General features: G+C 34.2%; 1 protein-coding gene across 2 annotated transcripts in view; it reads right to left on the bottom strand.

Moving 5' to 3' along the window:
- Positions 1–12,611, bottom strand: part of RABEP1 (rabaptin, RAB GTPase binding effector protein 1) — a 112,751-nt gene that overhangs the window by 38,883 nt on the left and 61,257 nt on the right. For both annotated transcript variants that reach the window (XM_004433223.3, XM_087440587.1), the window contains exons 3-6: positions 11,726–11,929; positions 9,548–9,708; positions 6,044–6,163; positions 314–449 (exon numbers count right to left, since the gene is read on the bottom strand). In XM_004433223.3, the coding sequence (XP_004433280.2) occupies positions 314–449; positions 6,044–6,163; positions 9,548–9,708; positions 11,726–11,929 (621 nt within the window). The remainder of the gene's footprint in view (positions 1–313; positions 450–6,043; positions 6,164–9,547; positions 9,709–11,725; positions 11,930–12,611) is intronic.

The raw sequence follows: 12,611 nt of genomic DNA, 5'->3' as shown, positions 1-12,611 counted from the left end.
ATCCACCTCCATCAAAATGGGTCTGGAGGCAAAAGCAGTTTAAGCAGAAGTTCCCAGCCCTATTATCTTTCTGCCCAGAGCTCATGCCTTGTTATTATTGGGGTCCTAGAGGAAAGAGAAACCAGTAACAATCCAAATATCTTTAGTAGACCTCACATCTCCAGCTTTCCATGAGAACATTCAAACCAACTGCAAAGCTTAAACTGAATCACTAACATGTTGGACTGGTATTTTAGGATTTGTTATTGTTATTAATCAGTATCAATTTTACTTACATAGTTCTCTTAGAGATTGAGACTAAAAATATATTTACCTTCATGCAATTCTTTCCGCAGTTTCTCAGCATCTTCCTGTAAAACGGATTTCTGAGTATTCAAAACAGCTACATACATCTCTAGATCAGTCCTACAAGATTTCTCAGCTTCCAGATAATGATTCAGTTCTTTAACCTGAAACAAGATGCAATTCTATTAAACTGAAATTCACAATAGTTTCTATCTTAGGTAAAATGGTAAGTTCTGGATGTGCCTTGAAAAAAATTTATATTTACATAAATTTAAATTCACAAAAAAATTAACATTTACAATTTTTAATTACAAAACAAATACATACTTACTACGGAAAACTGGAGAAATAACATAATTAATAGTAGGCATCATCTATAATCGTATCACCAGAGTAAATATACAATTGAGATTACACATAACAGTTTTGTACCTTGCTTTTCACAAAGGTAGTTCCAATTTGTATTCCCAGAGCAACACATACATGTGCTCATTTTATCATATACTGTAACACCACGTGGCGGTAATGGTTTTTTTAAACAGTAGTTACTTTCTAAAGATAAAAATGATACCATACTCTTGTAAGATTGCGTTTCTTTGATTTCTAGTGAGGTAATTCCAAATGCCTTATATTTATAAAAAAGAGACATTTTCACAGACATAGACTCATGGAATGAAAAAGGAGGAAGTCATGATGGAAAAAATAATTGGTCTCATACTGTAATGAAGACAAACTTTAAGGCAAGTGCAGAATACTTTTTAAAATCAGGTCTTTTAAAACACTGCTTTATTTCTGTTGAACAATTATAATATTCAAATATTAACAATATAGTCTAATATCTGAAATAGTTATAACCAAAATAAAATGCAATCTTGTCCCAAAAGGTGATTACAGAATCACTTTTTTTACCCTGTCTTACAAATTGTCCTTCCTAAATTTTGGCCATTTAGCTAACTTTCAGCTTTTCAAATGGTTGTATCTAATTTCACTTTCAAGGTCATTTTCATGTCTTTTATCTTCTCAGTTCTTCAAACATGAAATAGATGGGTGATCTGTTTTCAATTATCTTTACTCCTAGACCATTAGTATAATACAGTAGTACGAGTCAGAGACTAAAATGATTATTTAAGCTGCTAATTTGATGCTTCACTACAGGGTGTCAGCCAACCAAAAAGATACTAACGAAGCATGACAGAGTGCTGACTGTTGTGAGGCATTTTCCCTATCACCTGGAGAGGGTGGTAATTCAGTTGACGGTAAAAGACAGTCAATATGGCAGATATCAAATGGCAGTATATAAACGCTAATTCTATCAGCTATTACTTCTTAGAATAAATATTTGACTCAACTAATAATTAATGAATTTCTAACATTTGAAAGCTATTGAGCAGAACTCTGGGAAGATGATGGCAGTATGTGAATTTCCTTGAATTCCATATGCCCTAACAACAGAACTACTAAAATAACAAAACCAGAAACACATGGACACCTACAAAAAAACAGAAGTGATAAATAGAGGGTGAGGCCAAACTACAGAAATCTACCTATATGGAGTTATATGGTATCAGCACCTATGCAGGAGAAAGTAAAAGGAAGCAACAAGGGCCCCGAGAACTCCAAAATAGTCAACTGGAGCTCCAACTCGACAACGGCGGCTGAGACAGGGAAGAGTTCTGCAGGCTCCAATAGTGGGTGAACGCAACACACTTGTACTGTAAGACTTAAATCCCATTAGGGTAAAATGGTATCCCATTTTCACTTATATTTCCCTAATTTCTAGTGAAGCTGAATATCTTTTCACATTCCTTAACTATTCTGGTTACCTCTTTTGTGAATCGCTTGTTCATATTCTTTACTTATTTCTCTACTGGGCCATTTGGCACTTAATGACTTGGCAATTTTTATTAATTCTGGATATGAATTTTTTGTCAGGTATATGAAATATGGATATGTTCTAACAGTCTACAGCTTCTCTTTTCACTTTTTGTGTTATCTTTTAATAACCAAGTTTTATACTCTAATGTAAGCAAATTTTTCAGCCTTTTCTTTCACAGTGAATATTTTTGTCTTATTTAAGAAATGTTTTTGTACTCCAAATAATATATTCTCCTTTTTAAATATCTAAAAGTTTTAAAGATTTACTTTCACTCTTAGGTTTTTAATTAATTGAAATTAATTTTTGTAAATTGTGAAGTAGAAAGCTGATTTCACTTTATTCCATATTTATAACTAATTATTTGAAAAGCCTATTTTTTAACAATCCATTCTTTTCCCACAGATTTGTAATGCCACTCGTCATTTATCAAATTTCTATATACATATGGGTCTACTTCTGGGCTCTCTATTCTTTTTCACTAGTCCACTTGTTTATCCCTAAACCAATAACAATCTTAATTACAGCAGCTTTATTCTAAGTCTTAACATCTGATAGGTAGGGCGAGTCTCCTCACCTGGCCTTCCTTCAAAATTTTGCTAGGTATATTTCTGATCCTTTGTTTGTCTGTATGAATTCCAGGATCTACGTATCAAGTTCCTTATTAAACACCCTGTTGGATTTTGAGTGGAATTTTAAATTTATAGACTAATTTGGGGACATACTGCCTGCTTTATAATACACTATCTTTTCATTCAGGAACACACATGCATTCAGATCTTCATTTTTAACGTATTTCATAAAGATCTTGCCTATTTTTGTTTAGATATATTTTCAGGTAACTTATATAGTTGGTTTTTTTTTTTTTGCTATTGTGAATGGGATCTTTTTTTCCCCATTACATTCTTTAATTGGATATTACTGGGGTATAAAAACACTATTAGTTTTGTATGTTGATCTCAACTTCTTGAACTCTTATTAGGTCTAATAATCTGAACATTCTCTTGCTTTTCTATATAGACAAGCAAATCAATTTCATCACTTTCCTTCCAGTTCTTACCCCTCATTTCTTTATCTTGTCTCGCTGCATTGTCTAGGGCCACAAAAACAATCTGAACAAAATCACTGAACGTGGGTATCCTCATATTGTTCCTGTTATTAATAGTAAGGCTGTGAAATATTCATCATTAATTATGATGCTTGCTGAAGGTTTGATAAATAGCCCTTTATTCAGTTATTGGGTGTTTAAATTTATCAAATGCCATTCTGAATCTAAGACGCATATATTGCTCTTCTGCAATCTTTTTATGTGGTATATAACAATGGTTTTCTGGCGATATACCATCTTTAAATTCCTGGGAATATACCCTATTTGGTCATGATGTCTTTTTTTCTTTTTCCTTTACAAACTACACTGTTGAAAATTTTTGTTTCTATATTCCTAAATAAGATAGATCTATATAATTTTTTTTCTTATACTACCTTTCTGTGTGTGTGTTTGTAATGAAGTTATATAAGTCTCATAAAATGAGCTGGAGAACTTTTCCTATTTTTCTATTCTCTAATACAGTTTGTAAAATATAAGGATTCTCTCTTTCCAGGAGGTTTAGAAAAAATTGCCTGTGAAACCAAGTCCAATGTCTTTCAGAGGAGAGGAGACAGAATTTTGACTATAAATTCACTTTTTTAAATAGTTACTACTTTAGCTTTCCTATTTTATCTTGAGACAACTTTGGCTAATTATCTTTTATTAGAAATTTTTTCATCTCATCAAATTTATTTCATTTCAAATCTATTGGGGGGCTGGCCTGGTAGCGTAGCGGTTAAGTTCACGTGTTCTGCTTTGGCGGCCTGGGGTTCACCAGTTCGGATCCTGGGCACAAACCTACTCATTGCTCATCAAGCCATGCTGAGGTGGCATCCCACATAGAAGAACTAGAAGGACCTACAACTATAAAAACATTCAACTATCTACTGGGGCTTTGGCGAGAAAAAAAGGAAAAAAGGAAGAAGATTGGCAACAGATGTTAGCTCAGGGCCAATTTTCCTAAAAAAAAAAAAAAAAATCTATTAGTGTGACATTGTTCATAGTATTTATTATTTTTAAATCTCTACTGATTTGCAGTTATGTCCACTCTTTCATTTCTAACAGTTTGAGTCTTTTTTCTTTTTTCCTGATTAGTCTTATTAGAGTTTCACCTATCTTATTAGTTTTTCCATTTTTTCCATCATGTTGACATTCTCAACTTTCCTTTTGCTTTTCTATTTCACTAATTTCTGCTTACCTGTATTATTTCCTTCCATTCATATTGTTTGTACTATTGTTCTGCTTTTAGATTCTTGAGTAAAATATTAAATCACTCTAAATATTTTACAGTTCCTTTTTCCATGAGTTCATTGCTTTCAATTCCAGACATTTTAACTATCATTTTATAGTAAATAATTTAATAACCTGTGGTCAAAAACTTGGGTCTGTATAACATCAATTCTTGGAAATTTGTTGACTTTCTTTGTGACCTCATGAGAAGTACAATATACCTAAAAATAACAATACTTTATTCCATGCACTATCCTAAGTGCTTTATTGTTAACTTACATGATTCTTGTAATAGTCTTATGAAGAAGGTAGTGTTATTATCCCCATTTTATAGATGAGAAAACCAAAGCACAGTAAGATTAAGTAATTTTCCCAAGGTCACCCAGCTAATAAACGCTAAGCCCTTAACTACTATGCTCCACTACAGTATAAAATATAGTCTCTTTTTCTTGGGTATAGGGTTCTGTGTGTCTATTATGTCTAAATTATTAACCAGGTTGCTCAAAACTTCTATATCCCTACCAATATTTTTTTATGCTTGCAGTATCATTTGCTAAAGGTCAGTTGAAATCTCCTACTATAATGCGAATGTCTATTTCCCCTTGTAAGTGTCACTTTTTAGTTCACATATTTCAAGGGTATATAAAGTGCATTCAAGTTCATGACTGTCATGTCTTTCTGATGGATTATTTATTAGATGGAGTCCCTCTTTATCTCTTTTAAAGATTTTATTTATTTATTTTTTTCCCTCCAAAACCCCAATAGATTGTTGTACGTCATAGTTGCACATCCTTCTAGTTGCTGTATGTGGGACGCGGCCTCAGCATGGCCGGAGAAGTGGTGCGTCGGTGCGCACCCGGGATCCGAACCCAGGCGGTCAGCAGTGGAGCGCACGCACTTAACCGCTAAGCCACGGGGCCAGCCCCCTCTTTATCTCTTTTAATTCTTTTTTCCCTTACATCCTGTTTCACATTACAACTGCTATATCAACTTTCCTTTGATTAGTCTGATCTCTCTTAGTAGGTGATTATCAGTTTACATTTACAAGGATTATTGATACATTTCCCATTTCTACATTCCTCTGTTGTGCTTTTGTTTACTATCTTTTATTTTTTTTCTTTCTTTCCTACTTTCTTTTAATTAATTATTAACAATTTTGACGTTCCTTTTGTATTTCTTCTGTTGTGTCTTTATGGCCAACAAATCCAGCCATACTGTAGCTGCATCATCTCTAAAAGATCAATTCTGGGGCTGGCTTCAGAAAACAAAGTCATCTTTGAACAGCTTATTTTCCTTGATAAGAAAATGAATCAGATCAGGTCTCACTCTGATAAGAAAATGAACACTAACTTTGTAACAAAGCAGCACAAGCATCACTGCTGTGATTATTTAAAATATCCATAGGGGCAAAATCCTCTCTAAGCATTTTTTTGCATTTTAAAGAAAGCAATATTCTTAAGACGCATAGTCTAAATTACAGTTTTTACCCCCTTAGTGATTCTAATTTTGCTCATCGCATTAGGGCAGAATCTTGGTTTTCAAGCAAATAGATTACAGTGTTTCACCACCTTTGAGGCTTCCAGCTCTTTAATCTTGTCTTCAGCCTCTGTCAGTTTATCTTTCAAAGCTGCAATTTCCTTCTCCATGGGCATCACAACAGACCGAAGTTTTTCAGCGTCCTCTTGGGCCTATGGTTAAAAAGAATTAAATGCTACAACTTATTGATTTATTGCTTTTCTAAGAAACTCTGACCCACTCACTTGTTAAAATTAGTATAACAAGTCTACCAGGCACTGCATTAGCACTCACACAACTGAACCACCTCTAACTTTTAAATGTTGCATTACTTTGAATATCAAGTCATAATCATAGTTTTCCCAAATATTCCACTTAGAATTTGGGAGTATGTAGGAAAATGGATTCACTAGGATAGATTTGACTTTTTAAATAATTGAGTTGGAAAATATTCTATATATAAAAGGAAATACACATAATAAATACTTTTTTATAATTCTGGTCACTAAATTAATGAAACCATAATTTCTTATGAATACTGAAAAGATTGATTATTTTTAAGCATTAGAAAATAGAACAATATATTTTCTAAAATATTAGAAAATTATGTTGCTATAAAAAGGCTTCCATCCATCCAGTTATTTAAACAGAGTACTTTAAATATTATTTTACTTTTGATATTTAAATGAAACAAACTCAAAGAATGACCCCTATATTGTTTTCCATCCTTCAGTCTCAAAAACATGGATTAAAAGGAAAGAATATCCATACTAGTAAACTGGTGAGAAACTTAATTTTCATTATAAATGAACTTTCATTAAATAATTATATATATTACATATATAATTACATATATAATTTTCATTATATATTATATATTATACATATATACTTTTCATTTTCACTATATATTCTGTATATATATTGTTTTAGTATATATATATATATATATATACTAAAACAAAGGCAGACTCAAAAAGTCTAGCTTTTCTCCTTCTAGCGAAAATGAAAATTCACCTTATTCATCGAATTTAAATGAGCTCAAGCTTATCCTAAATTGCTCATGATAGGGAAAATATCACATATGCCCAAACGTAAGTGGAAATTTTCCCTAAAAAACATCTCTCTCAGAAAAGAGAGGTATACTTTGTTTTCCTGTCCTTACAAAGTCATTTCATCATTCATTTTATTTTGAACTAAGTCCTGTTTAGAAAAGACATGTGAGCTTAAAATAACTTCAGTCAAGGCTAATTTGGGATGCTTACAGAGGTCAGCTGATAAAAATCAGCAGGAAAAAAAAGGAGGGAAAAAGCAAAGAATTTAATACAGATTGAGTTATTTATTAATGCAAAGATGACCTCACAATTCCAAGTGTTACATATCATTATAAACAAAACTTTTAAAGATGATTCTTTTTTAAATGAGAGAAAGGTTACTAAAAATAATGAAACTCTGAGAAATTGTCACAGTTAAGCGGAGCGAAAAGATACATGACTAAATGTAATGTGGTATCCTGGATGGGATCCTGGAACAGAAAAAAAGGACATTAGGAAAAAACTAATGAAATCTGAATACAAAGAATGGATTTCAATTAATAATAATGAATCAATATTGGTTTTTTAATTGTGATAAATGTACCATACCAACGTAAAATGTTAATAAGAGGGGGAAACTGGGTTTGGAGTGTATGAGAACTCTGTACTATCTTCACAATTTTTCTGTAAATCAGACACTGCTCTAAAAAATAAAATTTATTTTAAAAAATAAATTTTAAAGGGGCCGGCCCAGTGGCATAGCAGTTAAGTGCGCAGGCTCCACTTTGGCGGCCTGGGGTTCGCAGGTTCGGATCCCGGGCGCGCACTGTCGCACCGTTTGTCAAGCCATGCTGTGGTGGCATCCCATATAAAGTAGAGGAAGATGGGCACGGATGTTAGCCCAGGGCCAATCTCCCTTGGTAAAAAAAAAAAAAGAAGAGGATGATGGGTGACAGATGTTAGCTCAGGGCTGATCTTCCTCACAAAAAAAATAAAATTAATAAAATTAAATAAATAAATTTTAAAAACAACAAAAAGTGGCAGACTGTGGAAATCATGAATATGAATATATTAGAAGAACGAAAAAAATTATCCTCATGTGAATATGTATTTGTGGCTTGGAATAAAATTTCCAATGACAGCATCAAATATGAATTCATCTCAAGCAACTTGAGAGAAGTGAAGGCTGTCTAGTTTGGATAACTATGTTAGATGACTAAGTGACTCTCGCAATGACAAAGACATTGTCAGATCCTCATGATGAGGCTGCATTACAATCCTTTTCTGAAATGAGAGTGGAAAAAAACTATCACTCAAGGTTCAAGCTCTTTGTTTTTGGTATCGGGTTCTCAGACGATTTTTTCATTATTGAAAAACTAATTAACCTTCTAAATACATAAAACTAGTCCTTGTATGGACAAGGATTAGGAAGGAAAGATTATGATTAATCTGATTGAAAAGAAAAATCAAATTCTAATTATTTTTTATAATATGTGATTTAAAATATATGTATGTGATTTAAAATATATGTATGTATATAAATTAATAAAGTAAAAGTTTACATAATAAAACTGGCCAAAAAGCTTTTAAAATTTTCTCAATGATACAATGTTTCACCTTATATTTAGTTGCTCTACGTTCAGGCATCTTATGGTAATATGTTCAAGCATAATACGCAGTACATTCATCACAGAGGAACCAAAGTATATTGAGAAAGAAGGAAAACTAACGTCTGTTCATTTTTTTTTTTTTTTTTTTTTTTAAGATTTTATTTATTTATTTTTCCCCCCAAAGCCCCAGTAGATAGTTGTGTGTCATAGCTGCACATCCTTCCAGTTGCTGTATGTGGGACGCGGCCTCAGCATGGCCGGAGAAGCAGCGCGTCGGTGCGAGCCCGGGATCCGAACCCGGGTCGCCAGCAGTGGAGCGCGCTCACTTAACCACTAAGCCACGGGGCCGGCCCTAACGTCTGTTCTAAAGCTTTGGTTTAGACACAATCACCAAGCAACAACACTCATTCAATAAATATTTACTGAGCACCTATGTGCTAAACACTATTCTAGTCATTTAGGATACACAAATAAACAAGACTCCTGCCCTCATGGAGCTTACATTCTAGCAAGGAGAGAAAGGTAGCAAACAACATAATAAACAGATGAACTCTATACTATAAGGAAATATGTGCTATGGAAAAGGAAAAATTAGAATAGGATAAGGTCCATCAGCAGACTTGTGGTAGATGAGGGAGGGTGGTGGGCAGGTTGCAATGCTAAATGGCAGGGGCGGGGGTGGGGTGTGTGTGTGTCAGGATAGGCCTCATGAGGTAAAAAAGGTGAGGGAGTTAGCCATACAAATGGCTGGGGGAAGGGCATCAAAGTATCTAGTACTATATTTAGGTCTGTGTCCAAATAATTTCTCCGACAGAAAACATTAAATTATGTACAACTTCTATTACCACAATAATATTAAAACATCTTGCATTTGGATTCAAATATGTCTCCAGATGAATATATTCCTTCATACCTTTTTCATTTCATTTTCTAAATTTTCCTCCTCTTGGCCTTCAGACAGCCTTCTCCTTAAATCAGCTATTTCCCTCTCTGCGGATTCTCGATACTGTGCCCACTGTGTTCGCTCCTGATCCAGCCTATGGTGGAACTGGTGTTCATAGTCACGAACTGTTTCTACAAAACATCACCAAATATTTCATGTCTAAGCATTCTGAAAAAAAATGTTCCGGCACACTAAAATTTAAAAAGTAGTTATGTAAAGAGCTTATGCCTAATTTCTGGAAATCTTTTAATTCACTAAAAAAAAACTAAACTAACATTTCTAGTTCTTATTATGCATGAAAATTTTGCTAAGGCCTTTAAATCATCATCTGTAATCTTCACAATAAACCTGTATCATATATTATTTTACAGATGAGGAAAGCATAGGAAAGATTAAATACTCTGGCCAATGTTTCATAACCAGAAAGAAGTAGAGCTAGAATTCAAACTTAAGGCCAACTCCTTAGATACTACGCTGTGGCTCCTAGGACAAACATAACATGTCATCCCAATCCAAATACCTGCAAGTGTGAGAAAAGGGATATGTTTCTGGAATATTTTACTACAACCCAAGGTTCTAAATTGAGACAGATTCTATAAAGTCTTTGTAAAATGGCTTTATCTTCAATATAATCTTAAAACATTATGTGATAAACACTGTTAGTTACCCATTAATTTCCACTCCTTCTTCTTCCTTATTAACAAAACCCCAATTTTGTTTAGGAAGTCAATGATCCAATTTAAAAACTGGATTTTCCAGTTGTCCTGTGTAGTTATGGGTAAACACACCCCTCAATAAAGTGGGAGGAGGGTATATGCTGGAGATTTCTAGCAAATTTTTGCTTTTCTGAGGCAGACTGAAGGAAGAGCAGCCATTTTTCGGCCATGAGGCAAAATGAAGTTGAAAGCACATACTAAGGATGAAGGAACAGAAGGTCTGAAGGAGCCTAGGACACTGAGGACATGATGCAACCACTGTAACCTGCCCTAGATTACCTACCTCTGGATTTCTTCTTCTGGGAGAAAAATGAACTCCTATTTGGGTAAGCCACTATAGTCGATTGTTACATGAGGCTTAGAGTAATCCCTAGGTGATAGCTACAAACTCAGAAACAGGGCTAGTCTAACTGGCCTTCTTACAAAAAACACTAAGTTAAAAATGACACAATTGTGAAGATGGGGGGAAAAAAGTCATCACTATTTATTTTTACAAGATTTATAATATTAACTAAACTAATTCCAGGAACCCAAAGATTTAGGAAGCAACTTACTTTATTTGATTTTTATCTTCTCAGAAATGCACGAAGCAATAAAGCACTAGTGCCAACAGCAGATAGAGACTAAACTACTACTCTTCCTTCAGACCAAGGGTCACAAGTTGGCAGCCCATAAAGTCTACTCTATCCCATAGGCCATCCTACCTCACAGATTGCAATGAAGATTTCACACAAAAATTCAAATTTTTCTTTTTTTTTTTTCTTCCCCCCAAAGCCCCAGTAGATAGTTGTATGTCATAGTTGCACATTCTTCTAGTTGCTGTATGTGGGACGCGGCCTCAGCATGGCCAGAGAAGTGGTGCGTCGGTGCGAACCCGGGATCCGAACCCGGGCTGCCAGCAGTGGAGCGCGTGCACTTAACCGCTAAGCCACGGCGCCGGCCCTCAAATTTTTCTTAAAAATGAAAAAGATATGGCAACACTGGACTGGACGGGCAATAATTAGCTGAAACTAATAAACATAAATAGTAACTTTACTCTTTGCATGGGAGGTCTCTCCAGTTCTGCATACTCTCTGTGCCCATAAAACTTTACTCATTGACATTACTTGCCTGACTCCTATAAGAAAATCTATTTTGAAGCCCTGCTTTAAACCTTATGATGAACTATAGTTCTCATTTAATGCAATATCTCTGTAACCTCACTATAATTCTCCGTTACTAAATTTGTTAAAGATACAGATGATAATATCCACTTACAATATCACTGGCTTCTCTTTTATGTTGAAGATGACAGTACATCTTGAAGATGGTAATATATGAAGCCACAAATGAAACTCAGGATATATTTTAAGACCCTCTTAAAATGTTCTCAATCATCAGAATCATTTATCTTAGAAAATCATAAAACAGATCCAACTTTCTTTGTCTTTACCTTTCATAACAGCCTGAAGTGAAGCAACTTCTTCTCTCCACTGTCTTTTCACTTCATCTATAGCTTCTTGCTTGGTATTCTCAGAGACTGTGGCAATAGCCTTAATATTCTCCATCTCTGCTTGGGCCTCCCACAGCTGTGTCCGAAGGTGTCCCAAATCATCTTGTGCAGCTTGTAACACTGCATTTTGCCTCTTCAGATCCTCTGGAAAAAAAGTAAAAGAGTTCCCATTAACGAGGGGTTCACTTTTATCAGGCTGACATTCCAATGGAGAAACAAAGCATTACATTTATGTTAATATTCCAATAAAGAAATTAAGCATATGTTGTAAAATGTTAACCTAGAAAATGAAATCATTTTAATAAAGGTAAGATTTATGGCATGCTAGGTATCACAAATCAATTAATTATTAACTATCTAACCAGACAGTGATTAAGGCGATAGTTTTAGAGCTAAATTTAGTCTCTTTCACTCACTGGCTAAATGAGCTTATTTAACCTCTCTGGCCTCAGTTTCCACATCTACAAAATGGGGATAAAAATACCCACCTCAAAAAGTTGTTTTAATGATAAAATAATTTATTGAAAAATGCTTATTAGTACAGTACCTTGCTCAAAGTAAACATTCAAGATACAGTTAATAAAAGACAAAGGAATGCCATAGTACATGGCAGTTACTAGATCCAGGTTTTTTAAAAGTTAGGATTAATTTCTCAGCACCCTTTTACCATCTCTTAAATATTAAGTTGATTTGATGTGCCCACTACATGATTTAAGCCTAGGCAGGACATACGTTTGGCCAAACTGACTTCAAAAAGATAAACATACCACTAGTATATAGAGGTGCGTTTGTTTTCCCATACCTTACCAGCAGTCACTGTTTGCCT

This window comes from Ceratotherium simum, chromosome 16, assembly GCF_057802395.1.
Source record: "Ceratotherium simum simum isolate JZ-2026a chromosome 16, ASM5780239v1, whole genome shotgun sequence".
Lineage (NCBI taxonomy): Eukaryota > Metazoa > Chordata > Mammalia > Perissodactyla > Rhinocerotidae > Ceratotherium > Ceratotherium simum.
Note: the sequence above shows the minus strand (reverse complement) of the source record. Positions and strands in the feature narration are given on the sequence as shown.